Here is an 18,761-nt window from a genome sequence, read left to right on the forward strand (position 1 = left end):
TATTTTGGGAGCTTGCTGAAGCCATCACGGGTTGCCTCTTTATGTGATTTGATAGACTGTTGTCTGTGAGCCTTCAATAAGTTATTATATTTTTTTAACTGTGTCCTAGCTTCTTGTTTTGTTTTGATATGCCCAAATAGGTTGCTCATATGAGCTAGTTTGATTATTGGCAACTTTGAAGCTCTAATGTCCTGGTACCAGGTCGTTAGCTCTGTTCCTAGGTATGTGAGCTCAAGAGTCTTCCCACTCCTCCTGTATGGATTCAGCTCAGGTGCCCAGGTAGATAGCCACCAACTGTGTGGTGTAGGCTCTCACAGTCCTAGACAGGCATGGGTGTTTGGTGTAGGCACAGGTATCTGGCTGCAGCAGGGGGACACACTCTGAGCAAGGCAGGGGGCTGACGGTTGCCCCCAATTTCCAGGAGGAAGGCGTGTCCCTGTTCCCTAGAGCACATAGGTGGGTGGGTTTTGCAGCCAGACTATGAGCACCCAGTGCTGTTGGGTGTAAGGACTGAGGGGTACCTCTTATTCTTGGGCCCCTATCGCAAGCATCTAGGTGGCGTGGGTGGGGCCACGAGTCCTCAGGCCCCTGACATGGGTAGGTGAAGACCCTGCTTAATGGGCAGAGCAGTGTCAAATGTCAAGAACCTGCCACTTCACAGCTTAAACAGTTTAAATTAGAGTTCCAGTATAGACCCTGTTGTACTGCAGTAATGAGGGCTGGTGCTGTTGAGATGGGCCCACACAAGTCTATGCAGGGGCAAAGGCACTCAAATTCCATAGATCCCTTATGGGTGTGACTAGGCAAAGGAGCTGTGCCTACCCTGTATTCCCGGCTTAGGGGAGCCGGCAGTTGATTTTTTTTTTTAATTGTTCACTCTCCAAGGCAGAGAGAATGGCTCCGGGCGTTTGATGGATCCTACTTCCAGCCCAGGGGACTCGGCAATTGCTGAAGCCGGTTGGGGATCCAGTGCAGAGCAAGGAGCGAGGAGGTAAATGGGAGAGAGGTTTTTCCCCAAGGGGGTTGTTTTTGATCCACGCGGTAAGCCATACGCAAGTACTTATCTTTTGCCAATGAGGGCTGCTTCTCACTGGTTCCAGGTGGCCGTGTAATCTCTCTGGTGCTGGGTTTCTCCCAGTGCAGAAAACACGCCTCCCTAGCAGTGTTGCTTGCCTGCCTCACTGCTCACCCACGAGCTGCTCAGGTCTGAAGGACTCAGGCTCTCACCAGGTCAGGTCTGGCAACTCTTCACTGCTTCCAAGCCATCTCTCCCTCTCCCGCCACTCAGTCCAGTTCCTCAACTCTGTGTTTGATCTTCAGGGCTCCCAGATTGCCATATATAATCTAAACACTTGTTTTTTTCGGGTCTTTGTTGTAAGAGGGTCCACCGGAAGTGTCTGACAACTCTGTCATCTTGGCCATGCCTCTTACCCCTACTTTTCTAAGTTTGAACGAGTCTTTTATTTCTTTATATTGCGTTGACTTCCTCTCCATATGAAAAATCTGACTACATTTTTTAGTCTTTTTTGTTTTAATGTTGTCATCTTTTACATATTGACATCTCTGTTTCCCTATTTTCAGTGTTTCAGCTTTGATTTATTTTTGTGACTTCCCTATGATGTCTGGTTGCTCTGTCCTCTGTTCTAGTGTTGGTTGTTATCTTATGTTGCTGATTTTCTAACTGGAGGACTTCCTTTAGTATTTCTTGTAATTTTGGTTTGGTTTTTGCAAATTCCCTAAACTTCTGTTTGTCTGGAAATGCCCTAATTCTGCCACCATATTTGAGAGAGAGTTTTGCTGGATATATAATTCTTAGCTGGCAATTTTTTTCCTTCAAGGCTTTATGTATGTCATCCCATTTCCTTCTTGCCTGCATGGTTTCTGCTTAGTCAGAGCTTAGTCTTACTGACTGTCTTTTGTAGGTGACTTCGTTTATCTGTAGCCACTCTTAAAATTCTTTATCTTCGGTTTTGGCAAGTTTGATTATGTCTTGGTGAGTTTCTTTTGGGATCTACCTTAGGTGGGGTTCGAAGAGCATCTTGGATAGATATCTTGTTATCTTTCACGATATCAGGGAAGTTTTCTGCCAACAAATCTTCAACAATTCCCTCTGTATTTTCTGTTGTCCACCCCCCCCCCTTCTTGTACTCCAATCACTCATAGGTTATTCCTCTTGATAGAGTCCTGCATAATTCTTAGGGTTTCTTCATTTTTTTTTAAATCCTTTTATCTGATTTTTTTCTTAAATAATTTGGCATCAAGTGTTTTGCCTTCAGTCTCACTAATTCTGACTTCCATTGCCTCAATTCTGCTCCTATGACTTTCTATTGAGTTGTCTGTTTCTGAAGTTTTATTGTTAATCTTCTGGATTGCTGATTGCTGTCTCTCTGTGGATCCTTGCAGCCTGTTGAATTTGTCGTTATGCTCTTCTCTAATCTTCTCCAGTTCCTCTGTTCCTTTGTTTATGTATTCCTTGGCTTTTTCTGCATTTTACATGATCTCCTTCCTGATCTCTTGAAGAATTCTGTATATTAAATCTTTTTTATTCTGCCTCTGGTAATTCCAAGAAATTGTCTTTCTCTGGAAAATTTCTTGAATCTTCATTTTGGGAGCTTGCTAAAGCCATTATGGTCTGCCTCTTTATGTGATTTTATATTGAGTGTTGTCTCCAAGCCATCAATAAGTTATTACATTTATTTTGTTTGCTTACTGTGTCCTAGCTTATTTTGTTTTGATATGCCCAAATAGGCTGCTCGTGTGAGCTAGCCTGATCACCAGCACCCCTGAAGCTCCAACGTCCCATTACCAGGTGGCCAGACCTGCCACTAAGTATGTGAGCCCAGGAATCTTCCCATTCCTCCTGTATGGATTCAGCTCAGGTGTCCAGGTAGTCGGCCACCAAGTGTGTGGTGCAGGCTCTCACCTACAGTCCTAGACAGGCATGGGTGATTGGTGTAGGCCTAGGCATCCAGCTGCAGCAGGAGGTGATGCGCTGAGCAACGCAGGGGGCTGACAGCTGCCCCCAAGTGTCCAGGAGGAAAGCATGTCCCTGTACCCTATAGTGCATAGGTGGGTGGGTTTTGCAGCCTGACTATGAGCACCCAATGCTGTTGGCTGTAAGGTCTAGGGGGCACCACTTATTCTTGGACCCCTGTCATGGGTGGCTAGGTGGTGTGGGTTGAGCCATCAGTTCTCAGGCACCCAACATGGGCAGATGAGGAACCTGCCCAACGGGAAGAGCAGTGTCAAATGTCACAAACCTGCCACCCCACAGCTGAAACAGCTGAAGTTAGACTTCAGGTATATACCCCGTTGTAATGTGGTAATGAGGGCCTACACTGTTGAAATGGGCCCATACAAGTCTGTGCAGGGGTGAAAGGCATTCAAAGTCCATGGACCCCTTATGCTTGTGCCTAGGCAAAGGAGCTGTGCCTACCCTGAGTTCCTGGCTTAGGGGAGCTGGCAGATTATTTTTTCCCAGTTTATTTGTTCCCTCTCCAATGCTGGGAGAATGGCTCAGTGCACGTGACGGGTCATACTTCCAGCTCCGGGGACGTGGCAATGGCTGAAGCCGGCCCAGGACCCGGTGCAGAGCAGGGAGGGGGGAGGTAAATTGGAGAGAGGTTTTTCCCAAAGGCGGTGTTATTTGATCTGCGTGGTAGGCCAGACACAAGTACTTATCTTTTGCCGATTGAGTCCTGCTTTTCATTTGTTCTGGATGCCTGAGTAGACTGTCTGCGGCTGGATCTGTTCCGATGTGGAAAACACCTCCCGAGTGCCACTGCTTGCCTCACTCTTCATGCAAGCTGATCCAGCCTAAAGGGTGCCAGCTCCCACTGGGTCTCAGAACTCCTCACTGCTTTCCAACTGTTTCTCTCTCCCCTGCCACTCAGTCCGATTCCTCAACTTTGCCTTTGATGTTCAGGACTCCTAGATTGTCATATATAATTCATTCACTTGTTTTTTGGGGTCTTTCGTGTAAGAAGGACCATAGGAAGCATCTGACTACTCCGCCATCTTGGCCTCGCCTCGTCTTTATTCCATTGTTAAGTCCATCTGGGAATCTTTAATAAAGCGGAAGTCATGTGTTCTTCAGAGTTTCAAAGGAGGTACTCTTTATCTTTTGAAGACAGCATTGATGCTCAAATATCTAATTGGGGAGAATATTGACTTTATTTGTACTTTGAATTTCTGAAGCAGGTCCCACATATTACCTCAGCTTTGTAACTGCTCAAGTCCTTTACTTCTGAGGATTTGGGTAGGTGTCTTAGTTATCTAGTGCTGCTAGAACAGAAGTAACACAAGGGGATGGCATCAACAAACAGAACCTTATTTTCTCACAGTCTAGTAGGCTAGAAGTCCAAATTCAGGGCGTAAGCTCCAGGGGAATGCTTTCTCTCTGTCGACCATGGTGGAAAGTCCTTATCATTAATCTTTCCCTGGACTAGGAGCAGGATCCAAGGGGTCCAAGGATGGCAGCTCCTGGCTCTCCTTTCTTGGTAGTATGAGGTCCGCATGTCTCTCTGCTCGCTTCTCTCTTTCATATCTCAAAACACAATCTAATCTTGTAGATTGAGTTCTGTCTCATTATTATAACTGCTGCTAATCCCATCTCATCACATCATAGAGATAGGATTTAAAACATACGAAAATCAAATCAGATGACAAAATGGTGGACAATTCATACAATGCTGGGAATCATGGCCTAGCCAAATTGATACACATATTTTGGGGAGGCACAATTCAATCCATGATAGTTGGCATAAGCAAAATGTTGTTGCAGTTGTTACGTACCATCCAGTCGGTTCCCACTCATAGCAACACTATGTAAAACAGAACGAAACACTGCCCGGTCCTGCACCATCCTCACAATTGTTGTTATGCCCACTGTTGCAGCCACTATGTCAGTCCATCTCGTTGAGGGTGTTCTTCTTTTCGCTGACCTTCTACTTTACTAAGCATGATTTCCTTCACAAGGACTAGTCCCTCCTGATAACACATCCAAAGTATGCGAGACAAAGTCTCACTTGCCACCCTTGCTTCTAAGGATCATTCTGGCTGACTTCTTCCAAGAGAGGTTTGTTCGTTTTTCTGGCAGTTCATGGTATATTCACTATTCTTCGCCAACACCATAATTTAAAGGCATCAATTTTTCTTCTGTCTTCCTTATTCATTGTCCAGCTTTCACATGCATATGAGGTGATTGAAAACACCATGGATTGGGTCAAGTGCATCTTAATCCTTAAAGTGACATCTTTGCTTTTTAACACTTTAAAGAGGTCTTTTGCAGAAGATTTGCCTGATGCAATTCGTCTTTTGATTTCTTGACTGCTGTTTCCATGGGCATTGATTGTGGAGCCAAGTAAAATGAAATCCTTTACAACTTCAATATTTTCTCCATTTATCATGATGTTGCCTATTGGTTCAGTTGTGAGGATTTTTGTTTTCTTTATGTTGAAGTGTAATCCATACTGAAGGCTGTGGTCTTTGATCTTCATCAGTAAGTGCTTCAAGTCCTCTTCACTTTCAGCAAGGTTGTGTCATCTGCATAAGACAGGTTGTTCATGAGTCTTCCTCTAATCTTGATGTTGTGTTCTTCTTCATATAGTCCAGTTTCTCGGATCATTTGTTCAGCATACAAATTAAATAAGTATGGTGAAATGATAAAACCCTGACGCACACCTTTCCTGACTTTAAACCACACAGTATCCCCTTGTTCTATTTGAACAACTGCCTCTTGGTCGAAGTACAGGTTCCTCATGAGCACAATTAAGTGTTCTGGAATTCCCATTCTTCCCAATGTTATCCATAATTTGTTATGATCCACCTATTTGCATAGTCAATAAAACACAGGTAAACATCTTTCTGGTATTCTCTGCTTTCAGCCAAGATCCATTGGACATCAGCAATGATATTCCTTGTTTTTCGTCCTCTTCCAAATCCGGCTTGAATTTCTGTCAGTTCCCTGTCGATGTCCTGCTGCAGTGGCTTTTGAATGATCTTCAGCAAAATTTTACTTGCGTGTGATACTAATGATATTGTACAATAATTTCTGCATTCTGTTGGATCGTCTTTCTTTGGCATGTGTGCAAATATGAGTCTCTTTCAGTCAGTTGGCCAGGCAGCTGTCTTCCAAATTTATTGGCAGAGAAGAATGAGTGGTTCTAGTGCTGCATGTGTTTATTGAAACATCTCAACTGGCATTCTGTCAATTCCTGGAACCTTTTTTTACCAATGTTTTCAGTGCAGCTTGGACCTCTTCCTTCAGTACCGTCAGTTCTTGATCATATGCTATCTCCTGAAATGGTTGAACATTGACCAATTCTTTTTGGTACAGCGACTATATATTCCTTCCATCTTGTTTTCATGCTTCCTGCATCATTTAATATTTTCCTTGTAGAATCCCTCAATATTGCAACTCTCAATATTGCTTGAATTTTTTCTTCAGTTCTTTCAGCTTGAGAAATGCCAAGCGTGTTATTCCCTTTTAGTTTTCTATCTCCAGGTCTTTGCACATGTCATTATAATGCTTTACTTTTTCTTGAGCCGCCCTTTGAAATCTTCTGTTCAGCTCTTTTACTTCATCATTTCTTCCATTCGCTTTAGCTACTCTATGTTTAAGAGCAAGTTTCAGAGTTTCTTTTGACATCCATTTTGGTCTTTTCTTTCCTTCCTGTCTTTTTAATGACCTTTTGCTTTCTTCATGTACGATGTCCTTGATATCATTCCACAACTCGTCTGGTCTCCGGTCATTAATGTTCAATGTGTCAAATCTATTCTTTAGATGATCTCTAAATTAAGGTAGGATAAACTCAAGATTGTACTTTGGCTCTTATGGACTTGTTCTAATTTCCTTCAACTTCAACTTGCATATGAGCAATTGATGATCTGTTCTGCATTTGGCCCCTGGCCTTGTTCTGACTGATGATTTTGAGCTTTTCCATCATCTTTTTCCACAGATGTAGTCGATTTGGTTCCTGTGTTTTCCATCTGGTGAGGTCCACATGTATAGACGCCATTTATGTTGTTGAAAAAAGGTATTTGTTATAAAGAAGTTTTGGTCTTCCAAAACTCTATCATGGGATCTCTGGCATCGTTTCTATCACCAAGGCCGTATTTTCCAACTACCAATTCTCCTTCTGTTTCCAATATTCACATTCCAATGGCAAGTAAGCATCAATGCATCTTGATTGCATATTTGATCAATTTCAGACTGCAGGAGTTGGTAAAAAAATCTTCAATTTCTTCATCCTTGGCCTTAGTGGCTGGTGTGAAAATTTGAATAATAGTTATATTAACTGGTCTTCCTTTTAGGGTTATGGATATTATCCTATCACTGGCAGCATTTTACTTCAGAATAGATCTTGAAATACTCTTTTTGACTATGAACGGGAGCCACTTCCCTTCGATTTGTCATTCCCAGCATAGTATACCATCTGATTGTCGGATTCAAAATGGCCAATATCAGTCCATTTCAGCTCACTAATGCCTAGGAGGAAACCCTGGTGGTGTAGTGGTTAAGAGCTATAGCTGCTAACCAAAAGGTCAGCAGTTCAAATCCACCAGGTGCTCCTTGGAAACCCTATGGGGCAGTTCCTGTCCTTTAGGGTCACTATGAATCGGAACCAACTTGATGGCAACAGGTTTGGGGTTTTTTTGGTTTAATGCTTAGAATATCAATGTTTATGCATTCTACTTCATTTTTGACAACTTCCAATTTTTCTAGATTCATACTTCATACATTCCCAGTTCCAATTATTAATGGATGTTTGCAGCTGTTTCTTCTCATTTTGAGTTGTGCCACATCAGCAAATGAAGGTCCTGAAAGCTTGACTCCATCCACATCAAGGCCACTCTACTTTGTGGAGCCAGATCTTCCCCATTTGTCTTTTGAGTGCCTTCCAACCTGAGGGGCTCATCTTCTGGCAGTATATCAGACAATGTTTCGCTGCTATTCATAAGGTTTTTACTGGTCAATTTTTTTAGAAGTAGACTACCAGGTCCTTCTTCCTAGTCTGTCATACTATGGGAGCTCTGCTGAAACCTGTCCACCAAGAGTGACCTTGCTGGTATCTGAAATACCAGTGGCAATGCTTCCAGTATAACAGCCACACGCAGCACATGACAAACTGACAGAAACGTCGTGGATCAGCAAAATAGTATGTAATATCTCACAAAGTCTTTATGGGCCAATAATAATAATATTTGTGGAATCACGATTAGTGTCACTGATTTCAGTACGCTTTACCCAAAATAGGAGCCCTGGTGTCGCAGTGGTTAAGAACTACTATTGCTAACCAAAGGGTTAGGTGTTTGAATCCACCAGCTGCTCCTTGGAAACCCTATGGGGCAGTTCTACTCTGTCATGTAGGGTCACTATGAGTCAGAACCCACTCAACGGCAATGGGTTTTTTTTTTTTTTTTTGGTTTACTTAAAATAGGCTATTGACCCCATTTTGCCAGTGAGGGTCTTTGACTTTGAGTAATAAATTCATATTCATCCTGTTGGTACTAAGAGCATGCCAAATTAGGTCTCCCAACATAAGATGGTGGCTATGTAAGTTTTAAGGCCAAAACTCCATTTTGAATTAAAAGTAACTTCCGCATTGAGAACGGGGCCTATTACTTCCGTAACTCTCTACTGTACCCCGGGAAAATTACTTGGTAAACAATTTTAGAGAAGAACGTGATTTTGTTTCCTTAAAGGATTTGCTTGCTTAGGAACACTCCCTGTTCAGGAAACCGAGTCCTAACAATTTTCAGAAGAGGTGCTTACTCAAGATAAACCTTAGAATTACGCATGTCCTCCCTGCAATCATGCAAGGAGGGTCTCATGATTGTTTCCAAGACAGATGTACCCAATTTAATTACTTTGTGACTGAAAAAAAATTTTTTTTATAAATGTATGTAATCTCCTACCAATCAGATGGACCCTCACCCAATTTTGTAACCATTACGTAAATGTCAACCAATCACTTAATTTTTACTGAGGTGTCTTATATTTTATTATAAAACTCCTTAAACTGTCTCCTCCTCCTTGGACTACTCAGTTCAGAACCCTCTGGACCTTGTGATCCCTATATTGCAAATTGCCCTGCCTCTCAATAAGCTCTTTACTTTTAATTTCAACCAGATTCTGCCGTTTTCCTCTATGATCGTACCATGGAACAGACGCCTGTATGAGTCCTAAGACTGTGTCCTTCCCACGAATCCCACGGACCAGGTAAGCGCTGTCAGGTTCTCTTTTCATTATGGATGAGGAACAGAATATTGTAGTTATAGTGCATGTGCCCCTCTTCCAGTTCGAGATTCCAGACCGAGCGACTCTCTTTCCATGACAGAACATGTCCATTTCCATACTTGCTGGCGGGCATCAGGAATTATTCCTTTGGTGGGTTGGCAACAAATCAAGACCAGTTAGTATTGCAATCACTGCGAAATTCCGACGCTCTGTCACGTCGCCGTTCGCCAGGCTCCGCCCTCAGCCTCGGGAAAACAGAAAACATGGCGGGGGGCCCCAGGCGATGACGAACTTTCAGCGCCCCTGCGTAGCCCGGGCGTTTAAGCGGCGAACGGGACGTGGAGGCGGGGATTGAAGTGGGCGGTTATGGCTGGAGACCCGGCGCGGCAGCCTTGCGTGAGGCGGGGGCGTGGCCTGCTGCCCGGAGCTGGGCTGTAAGCGAGCTAGAGGCAGGGCCGGTGAACCGGGGGAGGTGAGGCGCGGAACCATTACCTTCCGGCCGGCGACTCCGCGAGTGCCGCCGTTGGTGAGGTTTGTACGGCGTGCGGACCCCGAAGCTGCAGTACTCTCCTCGCCTCCGCACCTCCAGCATTGGCCGCCCCCTTCAACCCTCGGCGTCGCCACTGGCGCTGCTGCCCGACCCCCAGGCCGCTGTGGGCCGCGGAGCTGATGAGGGCGCGGGCCCAGCCGCCGCCTCTGCGGCGTCGCCCTCGTTCCGGAGCGCCCCGAGCCGGAGCAGGCATGACCGCGGAATGAGCGAGGAGCCGCCGCCCGAGCCGGAGAAGGCAGCACGGAAGCCGGAGGCGAGAGCTATGCCGGAGAAGCGCACGGGCGCGCAGGCCGCGGGTGGCAGCTCGGTGAGCTCGGGCGCGGGTCCGGCCGCGTGTGCTCCGGGGCCCCAAGTCAGGGGAAGCTGAGGGTGGAGGGAGTCGTGCGTTGTGGCTGAAGGCCGGGGCCGCGACCCCGGCTCCGAGGCCCGCCTGTTTTTCTGTAGCCGGCCTTGGTGGAGGGAAAGAAGGTCGGAGCGGAACGCGCCGGCTGGCTCTGGGAAAGGCCCTCCTTTTTGGGGGTCGAATTCATCAGTAATACCAGTTTTCCTGGCGACTTCTCATCGTTAGACAAAACTTTAGAATAGGTGGTTTGGTTATTGTTTCAAAAAGCACCACAGATGCGTTAGTTAATGTAAGTAACTGGGTTATTTTAGAATTCTCCATACGTTTGATATTTGATAGAAATGTCATGGTGCAATTTCTGTCCAAGACTACTTAGACCATGTATAGGGAGCCTTTAGAATCAGGCATTTGGCTCTAGACTTTACCAGATAGCAAACCGGGAAGTTGTAGGCTGAGCAGCGCCTAACTGCTTCCTGTCTTCCTCATTCTCGAGTCGGGTCGCAGGCTTGGTCAGGTCGACCAGAAACCAAAACCCGTTGTCGTCCAGTCCGTTCCAACTTATAGCGACCCTATAGGACAGAGTAGAACTGCCCCCAAAGGATTTCCAAGGAGCAGCTGGTGGATTCGAACTGCCGATCTTTTAGTTAGCAGCCAAACGTTTAACTACTGCGCCACCAAGGCCCCTGGTCAGGGATAAGGGCAGAATTTCCGACGAAGCTGCGGCTCCCACGGTCCGGTTGAGGAGCATGTTCAGGCCGGTCTCTTTCTCCAGTTTTACTAGAGTTCGGGTGAGTTTTGACAGCAGTACAGGAAAACCCTGATTTAATTGGCCTGAATTCGGCGGAACAGGCCTTGTCAGCGTCACTTTGGTTCATATGGTGGAATACTAAGCAAATAGAGCCTGTATTTGTCATTTCTGCAAGGCCCAAGTTTAAAAAGGAATTTTTCCCTTTTTGGTCTATTTAGCACGTGAAATATAGTAGAAAACGTTACAATTTGAAATTGACATGGAAATTTAGTTTATGTATCCGGTTCTGCTTTTAGTTAAACATGTGCATACTTGGTAATGGGAATCCCCATTAGTAGAGTTGGGAGACTGAGTGAAGTAGAAGGAGCAGTAAGTAGAATGGAGCCAACAGAGCTGATTTTTAGTCCTGGTTCTACCAGAACCTATGTGCACTCTGAGCAGGGTATCCACATAGTCTTGCCACTCGGTACCTAATCTGTAAAACAAGGGCTTTGTAATGTTGAAGGCCCCTCCCAGCACGAATGACTCCTTGTTTTTTTGTGTTTTTTTTTTAAATTGGGGTCCCCTTATTTCAAGGACAACATTTCTGTAATATGGTAAGCTTATCTTGGCAGAGGGAGAGAAATGCTGTAGAATCGGCTTCTCTCGTTATGTAAAAAGTAGAGTTGTCATCTTCCTTCCCCCTAAACAAAACAAAACCACCAGCTTCTCCTGTCTTCTTTGAATTGATAGACAGTAATTACTAAGCAGTAGACAAGTTAGTAACCTGAGAGGTAGCCTCCCATCCCTTCCTATACCTACAACATCCAGCTAAGTCCGGCTAAGTTTAACACATAAAAATTTTAGATTGTTAGGCTTTGCACTGCATTCCTTAAGTTGACTTCCTCAGCATTTTTGACCTAGACTTGACCATCTCATTTTAGACCCTTGCCCTACCTCAACTTCAGTCTGCCCTCCACATTGCTGATATATTCATGTAATATGTAAATATGATCATTACTGCTGACCTCAAAATTTTTTCATTGGCTCCCCGTGGCTTACAGGATAATAAAGAAACTGGCAGGTCAGAGCATTACAGCATAGTGATTAGGTGACCTAGCTTGGAATCACAGTTCCCACCTCATATTAATTGTGTAACTTTGGGCAATTTACCTAACCTCTTTGAATTAATAATCAGGCTTCCAGATAACAATCTAGTACTTACTAGTAAGTACTTGATAAACATTAGCTATTTTTGTGATTCTGCTATCCATCTGTCCGTTTGTCATACTGTGGTGGCTTTCATGTTGCTGTGATGCTGTGCGCTCTGCCATCTATATATCAGATACCAGCAGGGTCTCTTATAGTGGACAGGTTTCAACGGAGCTTCCAGACTAATATAGACTAGGAAGAAAGGCTTGGCAATCTACTTCCAAAAATTAGCCATCAAAAACCTTATGGATTACAACAGAATATTGTCCCATATACTGCTGGAAGGTGAGCCCCCTACATTGGAAGGCACTCAAAATACTCATTGGCTGCAACAGTGGACTTGAACATACCAACAGTCATGAAGATGGTGCAGGACCAGGCAGTGTTTCATTCTGTTGTACATGGATCAATATTTCTCAATATTTTTTGCATAGATGATTGAATGGTTAGAATGTTTAGGTGATCCCCAGACTGCAGTAAAAGTGTTCAGTTCTCCCGTTTCCTAATCTATGTAGGCACTAGACCCCAACCTTAAAAGTTGTTAATTTTATGTGTTATTAGAGCAAGAAGTTTTGAGGGATGTTTACTCACAGAAACCTGTCTTTATTTCCTGATTTCTTCTCCGTTGGCTCCTGATGCTAATCTGCTAATTTTGGCCACCTGTAGATTTCCTGCCCAGTCTTCTCTTATCTCTGAGGGTGTAGCATGGAGTTAGTATTGATTAAGTTGTAAGGAATGCTGAGAAAGAGTTTCCTTGGTGCTTGCTAAATGCTCAGTGAGATGACTGGCATGGGCAGATGGCAGAGTTCAGGCACCAGTGCTTTTCTGAGTATGTGGAAATTGGCAGTTTGTGTCATATCCCAAAAAAACAAAAACAGCATGTTACCGTTGAGTTGATTTCCGAGTCATCGGCAACCCCACGTGTGTTACAGAGCAGAACTGCTGCATAGGGTTTTCTTGGCTGTAATCTTTACAGAAGCAGATAACCAAGCCTTTCTTCCATGGTGCCACTGGGTGGGTTCAAACCACCAACCTTTAGGTTAGTTTTCGAGTGCAAACCATTTGCACCACCGAGGGACTTTTTGTCATATGCCAGTGACCCAAAGTAAGCGTTTTTCCTGCTTGCATTTTCTTTCTAGGATCACTTCTACACTTCCAGGTGCTGTGTTATAGCCCGTGTGACTTGATTTCATTTCAATCTTGAGATTTCCTTGTAAGTTGTTTCCAGTGGCACTCATCGTTTCAGGTTCTTAGATGAAACAGTCCATGTACAGGGCATTAGCTGACAACTTTTTTCTAACATGTTTAATATTGGCACAAAGAGTATTGGCCTGAAAAATAGAAGAGAATCAAGGATTTACTCCAAGATATGACTGCCATCTAGAAAAGGGAGATGTGTGAGTTAAAAGAAGTTCTTGCTCTGTTCTCCCTAACTGCGTGTGCACATACTTTGAGGTATCTTATCAGAATTATTTGCATATCCTAGCAGATTTTCTGTGTCACTGAGTCTTCACACCCTGGTAGAGGAAGAGTGCTTGGACATCGAGTGAGTATTAAAGATTTGCTGCAAAGGAAAACGCACGGGCAGAGCCAAGGTTTTTTTTGGTGAAAATATACACAGCAAAACCTATTCCCGTTCCACAGTTTCTAGACATAATGAACAGTGACATTGGTTACATTCTTCACATGGTGTCAACATTCTCTTTTCTATTCTAGTTGTTTCACTTCCATGTACTTAATCTCCTCATATACGCTTTAAAATAGATGTTGACCATTTGGTCTTATACTTTTTTTTTTTAAAGAAACGCAGTACTAAAGGGTGACACTCTTTACTCTCTGGGCTAAACTGTCACTTAGTTTAAAGGTGACTTCGGAAGTTAGTTTCAATTTAAGGTTTGCAGAGCAACTCAGGGCTGTAGTCTTGGGGACCAGTAAGTCTTGATTCTTTTAAGAATTTGAAGTTCTGTACCACATTTTTATTAAGATTGTTCTCTTGTGTTCCTGATCAGAATGTTCGGTAGTGGTAGCCAGGCACCGTCTAGTTCTTGTGGGCTCAAGGAGGAGGTGGTAGTTCAGGTAGACGTACTGTAGTCCAGTTGCTTCTCTGGTTCTTTGGTTTCCTTCTTTCTTTTGTTTCAGGCGAATAAAAATGAATAGTTGTATCTTAGATGACTGCTTTTAAGCTTTTAATACTCTAGACACTACTTACCATACTGGGAAGGTAGAAAATAAACTTTAAGAACTATATTATGCCAGTTGACTGGATTGTCCCACGAGACCATGGCCCCAAGCCCCCAAACCAAGAAAACTAATCTCATGAGGTGATTGGTTATGCCTGATTACTGTAAAACCTGCGAAAGCTGGAACCTGTGTAAGGCAGAAACCTGTCAGAGAAGGAAAACTCAAATATTTTCCATTAAAACGAGTGATAGAAAAGTGGTAAGACTGCGCTCTGTCAAAGGTGGGAAAACAAGGCAGTCCTGTTGCGTTCCGGCTCTCGCAGGTTTCGCTGTAGTATCGGCATCTGTAGGCCCCTTCCCTTTTTTGGTGGTTGTTATTGTTGGAAAACCATACACAATGTAGCATTTTTCCCATTCATCCCTTTTCCCCTAGGTACAGCTTATTGACATCAGTTTCATCAGTCATGCCATGCAAACTTCACCTGCCTTTCCAATTTCTGTTAACAAAAAGTGACTACTACCTAGGGAGTACTCCTCCCTCTCCCTCCACCCTCCATCCCTGGTAACTACTCATGAACATAAGTTTCTGTATATTTACTTATTCATGTCATTTGATAAAAGTGAGAGCTTATTTTATATATATATTTATATATATTTATATATATATTTATATATTTGTGATTGACTTATTTCACTCAACATAACGTCCTCCAGTTTCATCCACGTTCCAAGATGTTTTGGAAACCCATTTTTCTTTATTGCTGAGTACTATTCCATTGTGTGTATGTACCACATTTTATCTATCCATTCATCCATTGATGGGCAGTTAGGTTGTTTCCATCTTTTTGCTGTTGTGAATAGTGCTACGATGAACATGGGTGTGCATATATCTGTTCACGTCACTTGTATTAGATCCCTAGGGTATGTACCTAGAAGTAAAATCGCTGGGTCAGATGGCAACTCTACCTTTATTTTTTTTGAGGAACCACTAGACTGTTTTCCACAACATCTCTACCATTTTGCATCCCCACCAGCACAACAAAGTTTAGTGTAATAGTTCAGGATGTTCAGGAACTCCAAGAAGCCAATACTTGGATAACAGTTAAGAGCCCGGATGTAGTGCCACACAGGATCAATGTTATTCTGGTGACCTTTGATGTTTCTTCAGATGATTTTCCTCAGTCTATTTCACAGGGATCCATTTGAAGGTCAGGGTTGATTTTTGAGAACAAGAATACAGGCAAAATGGAAATAATACAGAGGAGCAGCTTCTGTTAAGGAAGAAGAAGTAAAAAAAAAAAAAGGCTAAAATGACTAGGTATGTTTTGTTTGTAAAGAAGTGGAAGAGGACCCAGGGTCATATTAGGGAAAAAAATTATAATTACCAGCTTTCAGTTCTTTCTTAACCCTGTTAGGAGCTAGTACTGGGACATTGGCACAACCAGACTCTGTAAGCAAATTGCAGCAGATAAGTAAGCGGAGAAATCAGAAGTATATGTGAGTAGTTGATATATTGAGTTATAAAAAGAAATCTCTAGCCAGCTCACTGTCATTATGCCTAGCCATTATCATAACACAGACTTGTTGCTGCTGTTCTTAGGACTGGTATGGGCAGTGTCTGTGGACCTTGCTGCTTAGGATATTTGACCATTTTTTTCTCACCATTTTTCTTACTAGATTAGGTTTTTGAAGATAGGGACTAGGGCTTGCATCATCATATCTGAAATAATCCTTGTAGGGTGATCAGTAAATAATTGTTAATAAAGAAGTACATCATTCAGCCTATCTGTAACCAATAAATTATGCTCATGAGTGAGATTAGCTTGTTAGCTTCCAAAGTATAATGTACGTTGGTTGGTTTATAAAACAAGTTGTCGATTTCTTGTTTATTCTCTGGTAGAGTTTGTGTAAGATTGGTGATACCGTTCTAGACGTTTATAGTTCTTGGCCGTTTGGAGGTCATGTAGATCTAGAACAATTCAGGTTTTCTGTTGATTTTCTGTCGGTTTTAGTAACTTGCATTTTGCTAAGAATTTGTTCATTTCATCCAAAATTTCAAATTAATTAGTATAAAGTTCATAATAGCCTCTTAGGGTCTTTTTAACTTCTGTAAGATCTTTAGTAGTGTCTACTTTTTTTATTGCTGACATTGGTAATTTGTACCTTATCTTTTTCTTTTTGTAATTCTCTAGAATCTTTTGGATAAATAAGTACAAATTTTGTACATGGTGATAATTTTATTTATTTTTTCTTTTATTTATAGCTACATTGAACTAGAATATCTGGGAAAATGTTCAGTAGTAATGGTAAAAGTGTATATATAACCTCTGTATAACAGGAATACGTTTATTTTTTCACTGTTGGTGTTAGGTGTCATTGAGTTGGTTCCAACTCATAGCAACCCTGTGTACAACAGGATGAAACCCTGCCTGGTCCTGTGCCATCCTCACAATCGTTGTTATGCTTGAGCCCATTGTTGTCACCACTGTGTCATTCCATCTCGTTGAGGATCTTCCTCTTTTTCATTGATCCTCTACTTTACCACGCATGATGTCCTTCTCCAGGGACTGATACCTCCTGATAACGTGTCCAAAGTATGTGAGATGTAGTCTCGCCATCCTTGCTTCTAAGGAACATTCTGGCTGTACTTCTTCCAAGACAGATTTGTTTCTTCTTTTGGCAGTCCGTGGTATGTTCAATATTCTTTGCCAACACCACAATTCAGAGGCGTCAGTTCTTCTTTGGTCTTCTTTATTCATTGTCCAGCTTTTGCATGCATATGAGGCGATTGAAAACACCATGGCTTGGGTTAGCCTTCAGGGTGACATCTTTGCTTTTCAACACTTTAAAGAGGTCTTTTGCAGCAGATTTGCCCAATGCAATGCATCTTTTGATTTCTCGACTGCTGCTTCCGGGGGTGTTGATTGTGGATCCAAGTAAAATGAAATCCTTGACAGCCTCAGTTCTTTTCTGTTTATCATGTTGTTGCTTATTGGTCCGGTTGTGAGGGTTTTTGTTTTCTTTACATTGAGGATCCATACTGAAGGCTGTGGTCTTTGATCTTCATCAGTAAGTGCTTCAAGTCCTCTTCACTTTGAGCAAGCAAGGTTGTGTCATCTGCATAACACAGGTTGTTAATTAGTCTTCCTCCAATCCTAATGCCCCATTCTTCTTCATATAGTCCAGCTTCTCGGATTATTTCCTCAGCATACAGATTGAATAAGTATGGTGAAAGGATACATCCCTGACGCACACCTTTCCTGACTTTAAACCACGCGGTATCCCCTTGTTCTATTTGAATGACTGCCTCCTGATCTGTGTACAGGTTCCTCATAAGCGCAATTAAGTGTTCTGGAATTCCCATTCTTCCCAATGTTATCCATAATTTGTTATGATCCACACAGTTGAAGGCCTTTGCATAGTCAGTGAAACAGAGGTAAACATCTTTCTGGTATTCTTTGCTTTCAGCCAGAATCCATCTGACATCGGCAGTGATATCCCTGGTTCCACATCCTCTGTGAACCCAGCTTGAATTTCTGGCAGTTCCCATATATTCCAGTATACTGCTTGTCATGGATTGAATTATGTCCCCCCAAAAATATCTGTCAACTTGACTGGGTCATGATCCCAGTATCATATGATTGTGTACCATTTTGTAATCTGATGTGATTTCCGTATGTGTTGTAAAGTCTATCACTATGCTGTAATAAGATGGATTAGCAGCAGTTATACTGAGTTATACCTGAGTTTCCTGCATTGAGATGCTTCCAGACCAAGGGAAGACTGATGCATCACAAGGACCTTCCTCCAGAGCCAGCAGAGAGAGAAAACCTTCCCATGGAGCTGACGCCCTGAATTTGGACTTGTAACCTACTAGACTGTGAGAGAATAAATTTGTCTTTGTTGAAGCTATCCACTTGTGGTATTTCTGTTATAGCAGCACTAGATGACTAAGACACTGCTACAACCACTTCTGAATGATCTTCAGCAAAATTCTACTTGTGTGTGATATTAATGATATTGTTTGATAATTTCCACATTTGGTTGGATTGCCTTTCTTGGGAATAGGCATAAATTCGAATCTCTTCCAGTTGGTTGACCAGGTAGCTGTATTCCAGATTTCTTGGCGTAGATGAGTGAGCACTTCCAGCGCTGCATCCGTTTGTTGAAACATCTGAGTTGGTATTCTGTCAATTCCTGGAGTCTTGTTTTTTTGCCAGTGCGTTCAGTGCAGCTTGGACTTCTTCCTTCAGTACCATTGGTTTCTGATCATATACTATCTCCTGAAATGGTTAAACATCAACCAATTCTTTTGGTTTAGTGACTCTGTGTATTCCTTCCATCTTCTTTTGATGCTTCCTATATTGTTTAACATTTTCCCCATAGAATCCTTCAGTATTGCAGCTCGGGGTTTGAATTTTTGTTCCGTTCTTTCAGCTTGCAAAATGCCAAGTGAGTTCTTCCCTTTTGGTTTCCTATCTCCAGGTCTTTGCACATGTCATTATAAT

The 18,761-nt window shown here is 42.9% G+C and overlaps 1 protein-coding gene across 6 annotated transcripts in view; it reads left to right on the forward strand.

Moving 5' to 3' along the window:
- The first annotated feature begins 9,806 nt into the window (after positions 1-9,806).
- Positions 9,807-18,761, forward strand: part of MFSD14B (major facilitator superfamily domain containing 14B) — a 133,420-nt gene continuing 124,465 nt past the window's right edge. For 2 of the 6 annotated variants that reach the window (XM_004384214.3, XM_023738594.1), the window contains exon 1: positions 9,809-10,098. In XM_004384214.3, coding sequence (XP_004384271.1) covers positions 9,994-10,098 — 105 coding nt within the window. In that variant the 5' untranslated portion in view covers positions 9,809-9,993. Of the gene's footprint in view, positions 10,099-18,761 lie in introns of all 6 variants that reach the window. The other 4 variants (XM_023738596.1, XM_023738597.1, XM_023738595.1 and 1 more) reach the window with 4 other exon arrangements.

The sequence above is a fragment of the Trichechus manatus genome, unplaced genomic scaffold (assembly GCF_000243295.1).
Source record: "Trichechus manatus latirostris isolate Lorelei unplaced genomic scaffold, TriManLat1.0 scaffold00120, whole genome shotgun sequence".
In the NCBI taxonomy this organism is placed as follows: domain Eukaryota; kingdom Metazoa; phylum Chordata; class Mammalia; order Sirenia; family Trichechidae; genus Trichechus; species Trichechus manatus.